At 32.0% G+C, this 21,961-nt stretch overlaps 1 protein-coding gene across 5 annotated transcripts in view; it reads left to right on the top strand.

Annotated features, from left to right (window-relative positions):
• LOC125070427 (Down syndrome cell adhesion molecule-like protein Dscam2) overlaps positions 1–21,961 on the top strand; it is a 214,968-nt gene that overhangs the window by 163,411 nt on the left and 29,596 nt on the right. For all 5 annotated transcript variants that reach the window (XM_047680300.1, XM_047680302.1, XM_047680301.1 and 2 more), the window contains exons 4-10: positions 233–431; positions 1,164–1,319; positions 4,534–4,665; positions 5,522–5,657; positions 17,636–17,820; positions 18,259–18,531; positions 20,125–20,229. In XM_047680300.1, the coding sequence (XP_047536256.1) occupies positions 233–431; positions 1,164–1,319; positions 4,534–4,665; positions 5,522–5,657; positions 17,636–17,820; positions 18,259–18,531; positions 20,125–20,229 (1,186 nt within the window). The remainder of the gene's footprint in view (positions 1–232; positions 432–1,163; positions 1,320–4,533; positions 4,666–5,521; positions 5,658–17,635; positions 17,821–18,258; positions 18,532–20,124; positions 20,230–21,961) is intronic.

Genomic DNA, 21,961 nt, shown 5'->3' with positions numbered 1-21,961 from the left:
ATATTTAATATAACACTGTGAATTGTCAGTTCACGAGTAGTTGAATAAAGTATATTTTGTTATATATGTATAGAAGCCTTAATGGCGTTACTGTTATTATTCTCCATATCCAATTGTAATAATGTTGTTATTGACAGGCTATTAATACACAACATATAAACAAACGAATATATATAAGTATAGTACAGTAAGTAGAAATTGCTCATTGATCATTATTGATTCTTTGTTACAGCTGGACTGGCTGTTATCAGACAACAGCCCGGTGACGTCACTAGTGGGCCTTCGTAGAGTGCTCGCAAACGGTTCCCTGGAACTGCCGCCGTTTTCCGCGGAGCACTACCGTCGCGACGTCCACGCAGCCACATATAGATGTAGGCTGCGGATGAGCGGCGGATTCGCTGTTCTGTCTAAGAACATACACGTGCATGCGGGTAATTAAAACATTTGCAACTATAACTGAACGAGGAATTATATAAGATTGTAACTCAAGTTGAAGTCTTAAACAAAAGACAAAATAAAGCAGTAACAACACAAGAGAGATATATTTTATTTCTTTAATGTCAAATGTCAAGATTAAGCCAATGTTTGCAAATACCAAGTGTTTGTTGAAGGGATGATAACAATGTTTGGTTATATTACGACGATGTTATCCTGACCTGTTTTAGCCACAGTCGCCAATCTTAATGGAGATGAGCCAACTTCGCAAGAGATATTATAGAGTACTAGTTTAATGTCAACCACAGAGGCACTGCTTATTTCTACCACGTTCATAATTCAATAAGATATCAATCCGACACGACGTAAAGTTATCAGCAGGTCGGTTCAAATCCAACGGCTTTCAGTGTTTGGCACGAGAGTGTGCTATTCTGCTTCGGGCTGCTACTGAGAATACTGGGATCTTGACAGAAGAACCTAATAATCATTCATTTATCATTGGTTTTCAACCCAGGTCTAATTGGGCCTTCAGCCTTATAAGCTAGCCATTAAATCAACGAGGCAGTCAACAGTATTTGTAGCAACCCGATTAATTAAACTGAACTTCTTCCCTTGTTAAGATCGTGACATTAATGTTTTATCAGTCTTATTATATCAAAATATGAAGTGTTCCATTAGTATCTATAATCTATTAGCTGATTGCCTTCTAATGATTGTTTTTGTTATAGTTTTAAACATACCGTGGGAAGTGCACGTGGCTGATGAATATGTGATGGCGGGCAACGCGGCGGTATTGCGATGCATCGTACCATCGCACTGCGCGGAGCGAGTCGGAGACACGGACTGGTTCACAGATGACGACACCAGTGTCTTCAAATATTTAGGTTTTATTTCTAACTTTTTTTACTATAGTATAAGTCTTATTTCCATTATATACTCTAAGGTCACAATATACCACTATAATACACTCGTTTTTAATCTTACTTTATTTAAACTTTTGTTATTTTTTTAATTACACCCAACAAAATTCGTACTCTTTGACAACCATTATTAAACTTCGCTAAGTTAGTCGATTATTCATATTTAGTCATAGAGGATAATATTTTTATATTATAACGATATAGTAAAACAAATAACTATATACCTATTGGTATTAAAAAAATATTAACAAACAAATGTGATAAATTATTCTATAACGTTAACATAGAGCTGATTTTTCAATAAGCAATAAATATACGCACAGGAATAAATATTTAAGAGTGACATATCATTAATTTTCGCTGGTTGTTTTCGATAGAATCCTCGGTACGAATCGGTGAGCTGCAGTGTTATTCTGTAAATCCTTGTATTACATATATTAAAGTCAATGTCAAATATGATATTCTGACATTTAACGATCCTGTTTTGTTTTGTGTGTGTTCTTACGTGACAACTCTTACTGGAAGACATCTAATCTTCACAAAAGACTTCGGTATTAAATTCAAAGAACAATGTTAGGTATATATTTTTGAGAAAAAAGAAAAAAAAATAGTATTCGTCAATTAGTTTTTGAAATAATAAATCTGTTTCCAAACTCACACATACTTTTAAAACAAGAACGTAAAACTCCATCAACGATTCATCATGTTTCACAATTGTTCCTTAAATTAGGACTTGTAGGAGTGCAGATATATTTCAGTTTAAATAACACATAGAGTTACTATGTACCTTTTAGTATAACCATCCCATATCACGAACCAATAACATACTATGTGGGAGCAATGTCTGGGAACGTAACGGAATTCCTTTGATTTGTCAATGTATCAAGCTCCATGACATTTAACATACATGACATAAAGAGTAAATTTATGCCATACTAGAAATACATTTATATGTTTCGGATAAAGTAGATCTATATTTGGATAGAAACAAAGTGAAATTAAGAAGGTATACGCGAACTCAATCTGGTTTATAAATAATATTATATACAAATCCACTAGCTGTTAAAAAAAATGAAATATTTTTTTATAAGTTATTTATTAAATTATGTGTATTTAATTATTTTTTTTAAATATAATTTTCAGTCGACTCCTCCAGGTAGAATCGTCACTCCGATTCGGTGGTAGCGCTCGACGATTCAAAAGCCCTTATAAAAACATATCCGACATAGTAATTAATCGACTAATTGCACATCGCGAGACGAGTACTTAACATAACGGCTGTTCGGCTGCGGTTTTTCAAAACAAAACAAAAGCTGAAATCGATAAAAAAAAATTAATCGATTCTGACATTGAATTTGGTCAAATATTATTAATTCACAGTGTCACAAGTTTTGCAAAACACTTAAAAACTATGTTTTAGCATTTTATCACCTCATTAGAAGCATGCTTAACTTTAATATACTGCAAGAAATATTTATATTAAATTTACACGAGTAACAAACAAACAAACAAGAGTAATCACTTCCATATGGATACTTACTTAACTAAGTTTTATAAAGTTATATTCAGTTACCAACCTCTGATAAAAAAAAATACAAAAATAAGCAAGATATATAAATTTATATTATAACAATGAGACTACATAGTTGAGAGGAAGAATTAAAATAAAACGTTTAATTTTATTTTTTTTAAATCACCAACCCTGAGAAAGTCTCGACGAAAAATTTTCTCATCAAAACACTTGTCAAGGGAGACGGCGTTTGCAATTACGTTTTTTATAGCACATAACATTTTTACGAAACGAAAAATTCACGTTATTTAAATAAAGCTCTAACTTTAGGGTCTAAGTCCAAGTGCACACTTCCTTTAAAGCATCGACATAACTAAAAACATAATTCGTGTTGGCTTTAGAAATATAATATTGTTAAAGCCTTAATTATATCTCCGACTTTATGTAAACAAATACATAAGACGTATTTAAAAAAAGAAAAAAAAAACTTTTAAAATTAATAAAATTATGTTACTACTGAATGAATTTTCTAAGAAATAATTTTGAAAAATTAATAGATCCCGTGAGAAGATAAAGTAGGCCATGAAAAATTGTATAGATTTTGGGCATTTTGAACGTAATATTTTAATTAATTTAAAGACTTATTTGTGTGTATGATAATTCATTCCATTTCACGGCAGTTAAAATAAGGATGATATTTCGTAAGGAACAAGTTACTCAAAAATCAATCAACCTCGTACAAACAATTATGATGTATTATAAAATGTACTTACATGTAATTCGTTTCTCTCGCAGTAAGTATAATAAATAATAGTTTTATATTTCGCTATTATTGCCTCTTCCAAATATTTTTCTTTTTAATGTTCTCGTAAAAATCAGAACACGCTGGTACACATGTAGCGCTTATTCTTTAGACCCGTTAGACTCACACTATTGTCACGTGTTTTGTAAAGTTCTTGCTAGCCCTACAGGTCTTTTGTGTTTTGAGTGTTCATAACATTTGTTCTTATAACTGTTCCGAATTTAATTACATAATTCATCAACAAATGCTCGACATGTTTCATCATAGAGCGAACACGTCAAAATCACAACATAACATTTCAATATAAATGATAATTATAATGTTTGTAACTAGGAATAATTATTAAAAATACAAATATACTTAACGTTGCATAATAATAATACAAACATTAATTATAATTTAATTTATGGAATTCAGCTGTTGCTATTTGTAATATACAAATAAGCTCAGAGCAATAACTAAACGCATCAGATATTATGCAGACCAAAATTATTGTACAAGTGATATATTTCCATAAATTTGTTCATCATTTGCAAGGATATATAAAGAGATACTATTTTCCATATAATTTTAAGGGTAATTCCATAATAATACCGTATACCTATCAATCCATCGAATCTTCTGCCGGACGTAAGCCTCCCCTAATTGGCATATGTCCCTATAATGAAATATAAATGAAATAGATCAATATCTGAGTTCAGATATAAAATATATTTACTTAAAAAGAAACCATATACAAGTAATATACGTGAAAATATAAAATACTCGATGTTGAAACGAAAACCATTGACAAATCAATACTCTCATTCATTGAATAGTAACTCCTGCATTAAACAATAGCTTTATATTATGCTTTTGTTGTCCAGGTTCAAAATACTTTCGTCTGGACGACGGATCGCTTTACATAAGCGCGGTGAAGCCTGGCGAGCGGTACACGGCGTTTCGATGCCGCGTGCGAGATCGCGTTACTGGATCTTTGTATTCTAGTCAATACTATGGTAAGTAATTGTATCAGCTATTATACTATTCTGTAAAAACTCACTTCATATCCATCGTGAAATATTGAAAGTCGACGTTTATTCTTTAAACTTGATTATTATAATATTTAACGTCGTACATCACTTTCTAATATTTCACGATCGTTTTCTGAAGTGAGTTTCCCTTTTATTTCTTGAAGAATAATAATATTGATGTAATTTAATCTCGAAAAAGGTTTTATACTAAGTAGTCATTGCACTTACTATTTACGTCATAAGAAATAATTTACACAAGATTTATTATGATTAAGGACTTAATTATATACAAACAAAATTAAAAATAGTTACTGTACAAATCTTGGAACTGTACGCTTGGAATTATGGCATAAATGCTAGCAGTGTTTCCCCGTTACATTTTTTTTCTACCTACATAAGTTTGATGCTTGTGTTAGAAATGGTGATAACAAATATGGCGTGAAAATTGAACCAGCAATTTTAATATCGATAAACAATCACGTATACGTTTAGCCAGATTCGTAAATTTAACCCTTATCAGCATTTAAATTAGCAGATTCAGAAACTCGCGGTCAAGAACACAAATAATAAATGCAACGTCCAATGAAAACCGATATTTATATAATCAGCAGCAACCAATTGAAAGATTTAATTATTTGTTGAAACGCGTAGTTTAATATCGATTTTTTATATCTTAGTAAAAATTGCTACCACTCTTTTAATGCACGTTTTCAACTTATTTATTTTAAGCAAAATATCTACCGAACAATCAAATTAACAACTTGAAAAGAAATTAAGATTTTGTCTAAATAAATGAAATAAATTGGTTACTAGTATTAATTTACAGACTTTGTTCTCCCAGGTCATGTGATAGTGACGGAACCGAAGGGCGGCGTGCGTCCGCGCATCGCGGTCGAGCCTCGTTCCCGCAGAGTCTCGGTCGGACACGACGTGCGGCTGCCATGCGCGGCCCACGCGTGGCCAGTGCCCAGCTACAGGTGAGTTTCGCCTTATACAACACCAACACACACAATGTAATACCATCTAGACTATAGGATCTAAGACGTTTTGAAGCCAACAAGGCACTTATTTTGATTACCAGACAGGCCTGCTAAAAGTCCTAACACCAGTATAATAACAGCCTCTAAATATCCGATAGCTGATAGAAGTATGGAGAATTTTCCATCACGCTATGAAATATCAGGAACAAACGAGCCTCTTTAAGCATACTCATCATATAATACTTTGGTTGGATTGTACCAATGCGTTTATTATTAGCCGACATAAAAATGGACGTTTCTAAATCAAATCAATTTATCGTATCTTTTCTGTATATTTTATATGAGATTTCCCAAAACGAGCCATTTTTTGTAATACTTCTAGGGTTATCTCATTTAATTTCGTTTCTAAATACAGAGTATTTTTTAAATTCATAATGTTATACAGATACGAGATGAAAGGTTAAAAATGGACACTATGTTGAATCCGACGTTTGAATTTAGTTTAATAAAAGTATTACATTTACATTACATTAGCAGCCTGTAAATTTCCCACTGCTGGGCTAAGGCCTCCTCTCCCTTTGAGGAGAAGGTTAGGAGCATATTCCACCACGCTGCTCCAATGCGGGTTGGTGGAATACACATTTGGCAGAATACAGCCGAGATGACCTAGTGGTTAAAACGCGTGCATCTTAATAAAAGTAGTAAAACTTTTCGTTCACTGTTATTTAGATCACATAACGAGTTATTCCCTTTATATTTCTTATTTTAATTTAAATATGATACGATTTTAACTCTTTGATGTTTGAAACTAGTAGACCCATTGGAACATCATTGGAAATCAAAAATCTGTTTGCATTAATAATCCATTTATAGTTTTATTTTCTAATCAAATAGGTAGGCTGGCAAATGGGCCATCTGACAGTAAGTGGTTACCACCCCAAACAAACATTGACGGTGTAAAAATCTTAATCCATTTCCACCCCTTCCATCAACAATGCAACAAGTACCCATGAGCCTAGTAGTAGTAGTACGAGCTCACTCACCCTTTAAACCGGAATACAATAACAGTATTCTTGTGTGTGTGCAAGCCCTTCTGGGTAGGTTACCACCGAGTCCTCAGATATTGTACTGCCAAGCAGTATTATATATATAACATCTAAGTACCCAAGGTTGATGGTGCATAGACGTTGTGAGGAAGGGTTCATATTTCTTCAAGCGCCAATATCTACGTGCGATGGTGACATCAGGTAGCACATTTGCCCGTCCGCCAGTCCGCAGAAAGAATATACGATAAGTGGGTGGACCATGGAACAGTAACGCTATGATATAAAATGGCAAACAATGGTCGACCAAAAGTCAAGTTTCGTATTTTTACACAATATATATACGATTATAAATATTTGACGACCTCCGTGATCGAGTAGTGTGTACACCAGTTTGCACGGGTACGCCACTCCGAGGTCCCGGGTTCGATTCCCGGCCGAGACGATGTAGAAAAAGTTCATTAGTTTTCTATGTTGTCTTGGGACTTGGTGTTTGTGGTACCGTCGTTACATCTGATTTTTCATAACACAAGTGCTTTAGCGACTTACATTGGATTAGAGTAATGTATGTGATGTTGTCCAATATTTATTTTATTTATAATTAATTTAACACATTCTCCACTCTTAGTGTCTATTCATTAATTATTCTACTGACAACATAAAACAGTATATCTAAAGGATATTATACCTCTAATTACTTTTTAGTTGATTGCACACCATAGTAATGAGATGATCGTCTCCAGGCTGTTTCAAATAACGAAAATGTGTTTATTATTATTATTGTAGCAAGTGTAATCACTTCCATATTGAATAAGGAGTTTTGACGATGACTTTGACTTTGCATTTTTCGTGTGTAAGGGCTTTAAGGATATTTGCAAGGTATTTCTTTATGTAAGGCATATTAACTTGCCTACCATTCGAAAATATACAGCAAAAACTTGGTGGCGAGGTCATCCGATATAAATTATTGGCATTGAGATAAGACATAAATAGTGTCAAAGATTTGGGTAAATGGCTACTCCGTGCGTAACGATCAGAAATTCAAAGGGTCATAAATAGTCATTTAGACAAAGTTCTGATTATTCGTAATAATCGAAAACCGTTATCATTGGTCGGAAACCTTTAAAGTAATTAGGGGGTCGCATGAAATTGACAGCTCATTTTAATTTAATTTATTTGATCCATCACGGCAACGTCGCCGTATAATGTCAGATCAGTATTAATAACATTATTGTAAGGATTACATTAACAGTTCATCGATGATTAAACATATAATATTGAATATAGTGAATAAAAAAAAAAGTAAAATTTCCAATTGATAACTTTCAATCTTTTGTTAAATATATATATAATAGAAATTATTTTTTTGTCGCTTAACTTAAAAACTACTAAACCAATATATTATATAGAACTTATTTCAGAAGATTCAGCGTGTTTCGAATATTTTAGTATAAGGGCCATGACGCCCGCTAAAGAGTCGGAGAGGTTACCGCTGGTTTTTTAGTAGGTAATGGGCTCTTTCGATAATTTTCTAATAAAATATTTTCTCAGACAAACTCAATTCAAACTTTTATTTACGATCTATACTAAATATTATAAACGCGAAAGTAAATCTGTATGTCTATTGCTCTTTTACGGCCAAAACACTGAACCGAATTTGAAGTAATTATGTATGAAACAAGATTGAACTCTAAGGTAAGAGAGGATTTTCATACCTAACGCCTAACAACCAATCCCTAAAACGCGACTGAAGTCGAGGGCGACAACCAGTTATAAATATAAAATACATTATCAATATGATACATTTCAAACTACAAAACTATTTACTTTAACTCATACGACATGACAAAGGAAACAACATTTCAAGACAACTTCAACTTAAAAGTGCATTTCGCGTAGCCAACAAATCCGGCAATATGTACAACTTTTGAAATACACGAGTATAAAATGGTCGTGTTAGTAAACATACGACGTAAAGTTGTTTTCGATTCATTGAGCGCGTAAAACGACAGTACGAGTAAAACTTGTCCTCGAAATTCTGTATAAATTCGATTAAAGTTAACTCGATTGAAGTTTTACTCGATTTTAAATAATATTAGTCAAATGTCTTTTAAAGATGTTCCTATGCCTTTTAATTTTTGACATCTTGCCAAAATTTCCTTACTGCAATAATACGGGTCATTACTAGTTTCCACATTCAAAACCAGTAACCGTATAATTAGAATAATTTATCTTCTTAGAGTCAACTATTATTATAATTGAATGTTTATCGCTAAAAAATTAACAGTGATAGTTCGTTTAAAATAGCGTTTGTTAGTAATTCGGCAGTACTTAATATTGTCGCGTTCCGGTTTGAAGGATGAGTGAGCCCGTGTAAGTACAGGCACGTGGGACATAACATTTTAGTTCCCAAGGTTGATGGCGCATTGGCGATGTAAGAAACGGTTAATATTTCGTTCAGCGCCATTGTCTATGGGCCGTGTTGACCTCTTACCATCAGGTGGTCCATTTGCTCTTCCGTCTACATATATTAAAAAAAAAGAATGCATGCACAAACAGGTGCATTCATTTAATATATTTACTCACATTAATAATACATCGAAGATCAAATTCAAATGTCATCACAGTCACGTCAAGGGAATTTGAAGCAGCGGTTTAATTTCATTCGAATGGTTATTCATATTATTAAAGGGTCACGGAGACGAGACCCGATTTAAATCATCCTAAATGAATTTGTAAGGCATTAGGCTACTTTTATTTCGTCACCTCCCTTCCGAGGAAGATATCTCTCATTCGATTCAAGGCTGAGTGTAATGTTGTAATCCCAAAGCGACGTGATTTAGTTTAATAACCAAGAAACCAATTTACCCTCCGGAAACCGGAAATAGCTCGCGGATATACGTAATTTTAATTACATGTTTGATTAATATTTCTATGACATTTACTTAACAATACTTAGTAAAAAAACATACAACAAATTGTTACGTTACGTTACGTTTTTTTATGGATATGTTTTTAATGCATTGATCTAAAGTTCTTTTGTAAAGTGGTAATAACAGACAACTGTCATCAACGGTACGTTTTATACCACCATGTGGCTCTGCTTATTTAACTATTAAGACTTCAGATAAAAGACGGTTTGGATACCTCTCAAAACTTCTTCAACTGGCGTTACAGTGAGTTAAAAATAAAATAGAATACTTCTTTATTTTCAAAATTGTAGTTATATAGCAGACTGCCGAAACATATTCTTCTCTCTTTCTAGCGCCTCTTTAGCGCTATAGGAACTAAATTGAAGAAGATAAGCTCAGATACTCATCTCACAAATAAATTAATAATTACTGTCATATACATATGTAACTCTGATAAGTAGTATCTTTCCATTCATTCCTCACTAAATTGGATGGACCATTTTCTCTTCAACGTTAAATTGATGTTAAAATTTCTTTTCGGCAAAATCATCATTGTATTTTTAAACGATTATGTTTTAAATAAATCTTCTGTACGTGGCATGTCTTTAAGAAGGTTGCAATTATTAGGGCAATGTCTAGTTTCGAGACCACTGCTCTTAATAAAGATAAAGTGTTCTTTCCAAACAATTAGCACAAATTTTTAGCCTAGTATCTTTCCATTTCCATCTGCGACCAGGCCTCCTTCTCGTCCGGGAAGATGAAAGGCACAATGCTAAGTTCATATTGCTTAGTTTTACCATTATTTGCCCAAAATATTATAGTTTTCTTTCCTCAACTGATAATATATAATATAAACATATATATAAGTACGCAGTAATTTTTCCCATTCTAGGTAACACAGTGCTAATCAAAACGAATACTCAAATACTTCCAGCTTATGTGGCATGGCTTCTGTCAGCGTTCATAATTATATACCATATAATAATACAGAAAAACCATATCTTAAATCAATAAATAGTGTCCTCGTATAATAATTTAACAATTTTATCTGGAAAGTTTTATAACATTAAATTAGTTTTCATTTCAACGTCAGCCTCATATAAGTTCTTCGAACACATCCTCATGCGAGGAGACTTCAAACGAGTTTGTTCCTTTACTATTTTCTCATCATAGTATGTCAATGACATATGAATTATAGTTTTTCATATTTAATTAAGAAAGTAAATGATACGGAAGAACTATTTCTATATTATGATAAATGTTTTATATAAAGAGATTTTTGTGGGGGGCATCAGGTATACTATGATTTTTTTCTGTATCCCTGGCAATGTGTTTGCAAAATGAACATCATCAATGATGATCAGTTAAGTTGACATGAAACACCAACTTTAGCATATATAATATTGAACGCTGTTGCTTGGTCCTATATATTCTAAGAAGTTATCTATGGCTTCGAACGCTTGGGTTATGTGACGTGTTATACAGATGTTTTATTCATATATTTGACGTAATATATCATACATAGCTTCGGATACATTGTCACCTATTCATCATATTCACCCAATCCCATTTATCCATTTTGAAGCTCTTTCCATAAATTTCATTTTATGGATACTTTAATAATATGAAGAATTAAAAAAAAAGAATTCTTATAAGCATAGATTTTTTATTGCGGCGAATAGCTCCAAAGATTAATTGAAGAGTAATTCTAAAATTTATAAATATCATTTACCTGCTCATTCAATGCTATAAAAGCGAATACAAATTTCTATAAAGGTGTTTTTGTTTAAATAGTCAAGCGATAATACCAAGAAATTTTAAATACGTTCAATTGAAAATTATAAATATATTTTATATAAATTATTAAATAAGACCTTTTTTATAGTAATCTCAATTACTAATAACGTATTAATCGGTGGATATTTAAAATGTTAAATGTAATTTCAATTATAAATATCATAGTAAATAATAAAACATTTGTTTTATTTATTTTGTAAAGCTACGACGGTAGAATTCATAGAAAATCAAATATATTTAGAATAGTTAAGAGTTGCTCTTAGCGCACGTCGCTGTTCAATGAAAGAAATGAATCCGTACACTTGAAACCACAATACAAATACAAAAAAAAAAAATCAATAGGTTACAGAAAACGTTCTTATATTAATTCTTTTAATAAAAGTTTTCTAGTTCATCCCAGTTGCATTTCTCTCATCGTAAAAGTGATTTTTTTTCTTTGAGTTTTTCACTGCCGTCAAAGTAATTTTGTGTGAAATTTTCCTTTAAACTTCAAACAATAAATACTGGGTCGGAAGTAGAGCCAGTTCTCTTTGACTTGAATTATTTTAATTCTGCCTGCAATGGCTTATAATTGGTCTGCGGTATTCATATTTACTTAACAAAACTTAACAAGATATGCCCTCAAGTTTGTTTGCGTAGAGAGGAAGATAGTTCCCGTCTATCGTTATAATATTTGTTTCCTAAGATACTAATTACACGTACAACCTCATCAAAATGCGAAATTTGAATGATATGAGAAGTTTCTTTTTCATATCTAAAGAGACAGGCGAATTAAAATATATTTTATTACACCTCTGTCAACAGTTTTACGTTTTAGTGATTAAGATTTTGTATGCTAGAAATGAATGAAGAATTATCTTTGTGGGTAAAACGCATATTTTACAAACTCCAAAAAAACTAAAAACCTAATCCTTTCATTATAGTTAAATGAATTCTATATTTCGCGAAAGTTAATTAAGCAAGGAATCATTTATTTCATTGAAACGTAAACAAAATCTATACGGCTTGCCTTGTTTACTTTAGTTACTTCGGCAGTATAATGTCCTATCGCATTCTGTAATGTAGTCGACATCAATATTAAATAAAACAAATGACTTTGAACACCAACATAAAAATATTCGAAATTCGACCTAAATCTAACTTGGACTTATATTTAAATAGTTATTTTAAATTAAATTTAATACATGAAATAAATATCATGTTCATATTTAGTATATTACTAAAATAACAGACTATAATACATACATATATACGATATGGTATTCTTTCCAAAAATGCTATTACATTAATTCAGTATTAAAAGGTAAACCTAAATAACCTTTAAAAACGTATAGTTAATATTATAAATGCGAAAGTAACTCTGCTTCCTTTTCAAGCTCAAACCGCTGAACCGATTCAGATGTCGGTATGGAGATAGTTTGAGTCCCGGGGAAGGAGGGGGTAAAGTGGGGCACGGTTTGAGTATAGCCGCAGGTTCAGCTTGTCTTTTATATTTAGTAAATTAAAAATCAATTTGATATAGTTTAACGAATATTCAAAATGAAATTAGTTACTCGTAAATATATTCAGTAACACAACCTACATGTGAATTTTCTCTATCAAAGCCGGCGCTACGAGTCGGATATTTATTTAGTCGCAGTAGTCGAATGATCAAAGTTAGTTGACTGGGCAAATACCGCGGCTGTACGTGCACGTACGCCCCAGATGTGGTAAGTTTTATTTGTCGGTAAACCAGACACACGTAATCCAGCCAAATCTTAAATACAAAGTTTTGTCATTAAGAACTTCTTAATGGATACATCGGAAGAATAATTTCGGAATAAAAGTTCTCGTGTACTTATATTTCCGATTTACCTAATCATAATTTTGTTTCTTAAATTCACCAGATACTTATATTTATTTATATTCTGCGTCACGCGTCATGTATTGCCATTTAAGTAAGATTGATCACGGTACGGTTAGAAACAAAATTAAAATGAAAGTATACTTTTTTCTCTTACAAGTCTTAAATCGTCATATTATAAAATTGTATACAATTTTAAGCTAACTTACTACTGCCGTATTTCCAGATATTTATTTATTATATAATTCTTTATAAACATAATATAAAACTGATTGAATTTTACGTATACGTTTTTTTTTACTCTGGCAACATCTAAACACCAATATTAAATGCTTTTGTTACAAAAGTAAAAAAACAATTTGATACAAAATCAAGGGAGTCTTCATTCGTTACACAGAATCAGGTCCCTGTATGACTTGTTTCGAGAATGATCTGATTCCTCGTTACTAATGACAGTTGTTTTGAGATGTAGCATAACTGTCTTTCCCAAAACACTTGAAACAAAACAATATCAATTATAATTTTGAACAAACTTCAATATCCATTTATATGTGATTGAAATAAACGTGTATTTAAAACAGGTATTATTCAGAGGTCGATAAACTTAAGCCAAATGGATATTTTTTTTATGTTGAAAGCCTTTCGAATAAAACGAATTAGTAACTCGAACTTGCCCATACACCATATGCTTATATACTACCCATATAACATGCAAACATATAACTGTGTATTTATTCTCTTAAAAATGATGCGTAATCAAATTAACTGATATAAAAAAATAAAATCATATCTAAGTTTTTTTTTTTTAATAAATGTGAATTTAAATACTCAAAAGGAAAAAGAAAATATTACCTGCATTAGGATGAATTAGAATTCCATTCTAATAATTTAAATCTTCCCGTATTCAAAGCATAGCGTACGCCTCAAAGTTTTAATCACAAACCTCTCGGCACTTAACATTTGCTCTTTGATAGTTTCTTTATGAACTGACAGATAATTTTAATGTTTTTCACGAATTCAAGAGTCTCGCTAGACCCAAGCTGCCAGCACCATAACTTTTTCTTTAAACCGAAGTCGGAAGCCTTTTAGAATGCAAATGTCTCGTGCATTTCGACTCTTTTCAAAAGTATTTCTTAAAAGCTAACTCACGAATATTGAAGATTTCTGGCTACTGAGCTATTTGAGGAAACGCTTAGAATAGAAGAAAATAACCAGCTATTTTTGAAGGGAAAGTTCTTCGAGAAAAGAATTAGGGCAAAAAAATTACGCGGTAGGAAAACTGGAACGTTTGACGCACTTTGATTAGAGGATTAAATGATCATACCGTAAACTTTAATATGTTTGGGTAAATTTTGCTCATTAATTATAACCTCTGTAAAATTATTGACACTTTTGGTGAAATATATACTAACAAAATACTATATACTAACAAAAACCGGCAGACGATATCCCGTCTGCATATAATAAAGTACTCTTCTAAACAAGTCGTATAAAATACATTTTTATTTACATGTAATTTCCCTGACAATAACTGAATATATAATTTAACCATACCTACTCAAGTTAGTCCCAACTACGATTAAAATTAATTACATACGGTAACATAGAATCGTGGCGGACTTTTTAGAGACGTTTTAGCTCTAGAATGTTCCTATAGAAGGTATTCAAAAAGCATTGTTGAAAAGAAACGCATTCGGTCTAAATAAGTCTAAACAAAACCTTTTTATTTTAACGAAATAATATATAGCTCATGTCTATAAAGGTTCGTTTTAATATACTAGAAGTTATTAGCAACTAAATATTACACGATTCAGTAAATCTAATTTTGTTTTTAAATAAGCTTGAAATAAATATTATATAGGTTTCGACAATACGTCCAGTACGAAAATAAGTCTCATATCATCCTCGGTTTAATATCATTTGTTTTTGAGACAGTCTAGTTTTAAAATTACATTTTTCTAATGTCACAGTTACTGGAACAAAGAGTTTCAGCTGGCAACATTATTACACGTTTCATTTAATCTTGTTCTAATATACAAAAGAGATTTCTTTGACAGAGTTTATACAAAGAATTATTTCGCACTTTTAAAAAGGCGGCTAGGTTATAAGTGTATTTGTGAATTTTCTTCTGAAATATCATGGAAATTAATATATGCAAATCAAAATATAAAATAGCTATTGTAATCTATCTATCTATTGTAATCTAATGCTATCATGATGGCGTGATCGTGACGCGGGAAGGTCGTAAAATTGTTGCAGCTTATTTCCGATGTATCGCAACTCCCACTATCTGGATGAAAATGAACCATCCCTTGTGTCAACAATGTAGACAATAAAACGAGACTTTACATGATTATAAATATATTTTGATTAGTATACTAGCTGAACCTGCGGCTTTACCCGTGCGAAATTTATAATACACAAACTTAAAACATAAACCCCATTTCGAGTTTCGTAAAATCCATTCTTAGCCGGTGTCTGTATCCTATAAAGTATCTTCAAACCAACTTTCAAGTTTGTATATGTTATCGTTTCTGAGATCTCGTTATTAATCAATATATGTATAGATTATTATAAATATAAATGATTAAAATAATTATGTTACCGTCAACTACTTCGACCACAGATATCAATGTCAATTAATAACCAAGATATATGTAGGACTGTTATGTTGGCATAGACATTGCTGCTGTAAGAAATATTAACCATTCCTAACATCATAAATACGCCTAAACCTTGAGAATTAAGATGTTATGTCCCTGGTTTCTGTAGTTACACTGGCTCATTCATACTTCAAACCGGAACGCAACAATAGTGCCTAATAAGTATTGCTATTTAGCGGTAGAATATCTCATGAGTAGGTGGTACCTACCCGATAGACTTGCAAACATTCCTACTATCAATTAAATATTATAAAACACAAGTGTGTGCTCAAACACAGAGCCTGTACTCGCCTTTCTCACATTCTCGTAGTCCAATGGCTAGCTTATACGACTGGATAAAGATCAGGCGCAGAATCAAGATCTATACGCACTTTCCGTGTACTAGTACTGCCAAATTCTAATCTCTAGATTGCTACTGAAAATATATTCACAAAAAAATAATAAGAAATTTACTAGTCGCATCCCGAATTTGAGTCTATTGACCTTATCGTTCTTCGTTCATCATCGTTCATCGCCATAAAACAACGAACCAATTTCGATTAAAACATAGCTAAGGTTAAAATAATATTATTAGTTCAACAAGCTCCGTTGTAATATTTAAAGTTAATACAGACGATAATTTACGTTTAATATCACAATTGCTATAATTTACAGCGGGACGGAATCTTGCTCGGTTATTACGCTAAGCAATTAAAGCGTATCCCATTAAAATGCACACCGAACGTATGTATGTTATAGTGATTACGTTACGTATTATAAATAGCATTATTATACTAATTTAATTTATCTACCTGGTGATAAGGCTCTGTGCAAACCCGCCTTATTCGACCAAATATCAATAATCTGTAATACTGAGTTCCGGTTTGAGGAGTAAATGTAAATATTCTATAGGTAGACAATATTACGGGAACGCGGGTTGTTTTTTTTTTAAATAATGAAAAAGTATATAAGTTAATTTAATTAAACTAATTCATTGACCGATCAGAAGCTCCAGCTACAATCAATTGAAATTATTTTCAATACAATATGTTCCCATCAAATGTTTCCCAAGATATGAGATTATTCATGTTACTTTCCTATAATGCTGATTAAGCATTTACTTGTACTGTTCACACAACTAGGTGTAAGGCTGTTCATGCGGTGCGAAAATACATAAGCGAAGTTGACTATTGGTCAATTAGTACTGACCGACTTTTCTCGTCTGCATTCTTTCAATAAATTGAACACATATTTACCATATAATGTGCGATTAACTTAATTATTTAAACAACACAACACGATTCATCCTTAAAATAATAAAAATAGATAATTGTGTCGTAGTTATTAAACTAAGACTTATAATAAAGTACCTAAAATCGTAATTTTGTTATAACACTTTAATAAATTATATTCAATTAATGTTATCGAAAATATTTTGTAATATAGCTTTTATTTTTTATATAATTTTCTACTTGCACAATTTAATAAAAACATTGTTATTGTTTAAGAATACAGTATTGACTAGTGATTAAATTAAGGTGAACTCTATTATCTAATTATATATACTCTATTAATATCATTATTTACCTAAGACTAAAATACATATAGAATTCTGATAAATCAAATAATTTAATTTATCAGAATTCAAATGCAGAAGCTTAGATTTCTCAACAACTAAATCCCAAATAACTAAAGAAATGTTTGATGAAGCAGTCAATATAGTAAAATTATTTAACAGATGGTTTCGCGAGCACCACGAACAGCTAGTACCGATAGAGAAAACATCACTCTGGCCTCGAGCGTCGGTACTCGGCGGCTTGCTCAGCATACAAAGGCTTCAACGAGAAGACGCAGGAAGATTTATCTGCTGGCTCAACAATACCGCTGGGGGCGAATCCGCACATTTCACTATCATTGTTACAGGTACATCCTTTACATACTATATTAGTTCTTTGTTGTTTTTTACTAGACGCGAGATTTTTCGTTTATTTTATGAAATACCTTATTACGTTACGCGTGCGTGAGCAATGTTTTCTTATCGTATAAGAAACAAATGGATATGTGAGCAATCATATGATATGTGTAGGGATAGAACATGGTACCTACATTATATATGAGTCGAAGATAAATAAAATAGAAAGATACACGATACGGTTGAATTTTAGTTTTGTAAACGAAATAAGGTAACAAAACAAATGTAAATCAAAAAATCCGGGCAAGAACTGTTTTAAAATGCTATTCATATTGTCACTTGTCGGTGAAGAAAGAATCTACATAATATTCTTATTTTTAATTTAAATCGACTACGTTAAGTATCATTTAATGGAAGATATACTATTACTTATTTCGAATTTCTTGCAGAACCAATTTCCGTCCGAATAAAACCAGAATTAATAAGAACTAAGTCCAGCGCCGATGTCAGTTTCGATTGCAAGGTGTCAGGTCATCCCATCGAAGTTGTGTACTGGATTCACGATGGCAAAGTTGTGAAAGACACAGAGAGAGTACGAATATCGGACGATGGTCATAGACTGCATATCAAAAACTCACAACAGAACGACCAGGGAATATACCAGTGCTTCGCGAGTAACACGAGAGACCAGGCTTATGGCGTCACGGAGTACATCATTGATGGTAAGATTTTTTAATTTAGTAGGCGGCTTTGTAAATGGGCCATTCAATGACCACCAGTCACCCCCCATAGACTGCAATCAATATTAACCATCTCTTACATCACGAATCTGCGACCATGATTGGGAAGTGAAATGTTATGTCCTTTATGTCTATAGTAACAATGGCTAACTCACCCTTCAAACTGAAACACAACAATACTAAGTATTATACTGTTGGTCTAAGTGGTCTCATCACAAATTCGCCATTTACCAGTAGTGTACCCAGACGGGCTTGTAAAAGCCATAGCACAACAAGACATAAGAACAAACATTTCCTTTATAAGTTTTATGACTATTTTTGACAGTTTTTCTGTGCCAATTGACAAAAATCACATCATCATTATTATTACCAACTCATTATAAGACCCTCTGCTGTAATTAATACAGTTTTAGAAGTAGTTTTAGTTTTCTTTTTATAGCGTCTATCTCAGCTAGTTGATCGCGAAACATTCTACCAATGTCACGTTTAATAGAGACGGCACGTAGGAGATTAATCTATATTTATTGTTGCTTGAATAGATAAAATATCTATTATCTGTCTTGAAATTGTGAAGAATTTAATAATTTTGCTTTTGGAGCGAATTTTGACATTTTTAAATATTAATAATGGTATACCAATATTCGTGAATATTAAGAATTAGTCTTAATGTCTTGTATATTAAGAAATCGTAATATTATAAGTATGTTGATTATATTTTGACATACAATTGATGCTTCTGAGCGATAAAATTACATATAACATTATGTATATATTAAAAAAAAAAGTTTCCTAATAAACACCGTCATTAGACGTTTTTTGATATTGGCAGAATATTTCGAGCATATGTAGAGCAATAACTATTAAAAAAAATGTACTCCTCAGACAAGCTTAAAAAGTAAAGTACCCATATATTCTTATTGTCAATATTCCAAGCTGCGGCAGAAAATAAAGCTTCGAAGCATTTCTTGTAGGAAACGAGCGTCCTCGAAAGATAACATTGTTACTCGGTTTCAATTTATGAATACCCTAAATTGAATACGTGAATGTTATTATCATTTTTATATTTCAAATATAGTGATACTTTAAACTTTTTGCTTTATTGCAAATAAAAGTAAAGTAAAATAAAGGAAAGTTATATGTTGTTGAATGTAATATAGGTGGATGAGTTGGCAGTAAGGTATATTAATAATAGTAGAAACTCTTCTTGTATTTTATTTAAAAAGACGTTACTATTACCAAGTGTATCGATATATTCATAATTACATTTCGTCTGTTCAGAATGTCACAACACAAATTTTGGACATCTTTAAATATTATTATAACAAAAATTCCATTCAATTTATTGTATTGATGTAACAGTGTTGCCATATATTGTGGTGTTTATAAGTTATTATTGAAATTTGCAATGTACAACATAATGTACCATGTATGACAAGATCCCGCAGCATAAAAAATAAATAATTGTTTAATAAAAGTTTTTTTTTTTTTTATTTAACTATAGCCTGTCTTTTAGAATAATGTACATGAGTACAATTACCTACTATGGTTTGCTATAATATCATCTTTAATACACAGCATCAGATAGCCGTGACCGAAGTCTTGGAAACCGTTCGCGACGCGCGCCGCTTGCACGCAGCACGCACGCGCATGACTCGGACTGGAACTTCACTGGGAATAGGGGTAAGTAAACATGCGTATACTAGTTATTCAGTTATATCTGTGACGTTTGTTTGAAACCATTCTGACGCAAAAAAAAACGTCTTCTTTTACGTACTGACTTAGTGTATAAATAATATATCCTTCAAGAACATATAACATGAAACGGATATTTCAGTCATAGTCTGTCTATACAAAATGTTTTTACCAACATGAACGCCTTTAAGTTTACGTTAACTAACGTTTAACGCTTCCCCACTGGTTGACGATGTAGAGCCATTAGGGTCAAAGGTATAAAAATTCCAAAACAAAAACAATAAGAACAATAATTCCAAAAAAAAAAGTATATTTCAGTAACTAACCAGCAAGTAACTACTGAATTTTTTGCCAGTTCTTCTCGGTAGAATCTACATTCCGAACCGGTGGTAGCTTTACTAAATATAGTTTTGTAAAATGATGATTCGAAGGCCAACATGAACAAAGTATATTTTCTGTCCTGTCTGTTAAGTCCTGTCGAGACTATTGACCGTTGAGGGATTCCTTCGTCTATTTATTTCTTCTCGTATTTTACCATAAAATACTTATTTTATAATTAAAACAAATATATAAATTAAAACATTGATTTTGGAACTAAACCTACATGTAAAATCAACTCCGCCGGAAATCGGTTATAATGACATTTCATTGACCAAAACGAAGTAAAGGGAAAACTTTTAAAATTTTAATGTCATCTGTAAAAAAATCCAAGAGTTTAAATTAGTAATAGTAGCTAATGCAAAAGCACAATCCTGTTGAAATTTTGATATAGTTTACTCCAAAACTCCAACTCCAACACCAACGGTTGGAACAACAACATTCGGACGGGAGATTTTTTAATTTGAACCACCTTACCCGACTAGGCTGAGTGACTTTCCGTGTACCCTACAATTAGCCTTTGGTTCCCATTTTTAAAATATATTTGCATAGATTAAGGATTAATTATTAAAAGCCGTAATAGTCCAGTGGTTAAACGTGAATCTTAATCGACGACTGCAGCTTCAAACCCGGACGGACAACCAGTGAATTTTATATTAATTTGTCTTAGGCTTGGTAGTGAAGAAAAACATCGTAAGAAAACCTACATATGTCAGATAAAAAACAAGTGGTGGGATTAGCCCTAAGCCTTCTCCTCAGCAGGAGAGAAAGCCCAGTGGGACATATTAAGATTGTTACACTATAGATTATAAATGTAACAATCTCTGTTATACTCAGTAACTCCACTACAAAGGCAATGAACTTAGTACAAAGTTTGACAGTACGTCGCAATGCGTTCGTACAACATACCCTGCGGCTCTCTCCTGTCGCGTTTTGATTCGTTCAAAGCAAACTCTTTAACTTGATAAAGCAAAGCTTTCAAGCTTGTTTAAAAGCGATATTCCAAAGGAAGCTTTTATGCGTATAAAAGATTAGACTTGTACACAAAAATTATGTTATAATGACATATATTTTGTAGCTTCATATATACTATAGGCTTGTTTTTGTAACAAGCTTACTATAATAATATAGTTACTATTATTATAAATTATATTTCAATGAGACGAGCTGATATTACTAATACTTATTTCTCTAAAACCGTTTATAAGGAAAATAAAAGCTAATAATATTATTAAAGACGACCTCACTTCTTATTCCATGAAATTTGTTGTTCATAAGAATAATGACAGAATCCGTAAGCCACGAGTCCCGTGCAACCAAGAACCGTATATCATAATGACTA

The sequence above is a fragment of the Vanessa atalanta genome, chromosome 17 (genome assembly GCF_905147765.1).
Source record: "Vanessa atalanta chromosome 17, ilVanAtal1.2, whole genome shotgun sequence".
In the NCBI taxonomy this organism is placed as follows: Eukaryota; Metazoa; Arthropoda; class Insecta; order Lepidoptera; family Nymphalidae; genus Vanessa; species Vanessa atalanta.
The sequence above is the reverse complement of the archived record's forward strand: the minus strand, read 5'-3'. Positions and strand labels throughout refer to the sequence as shown.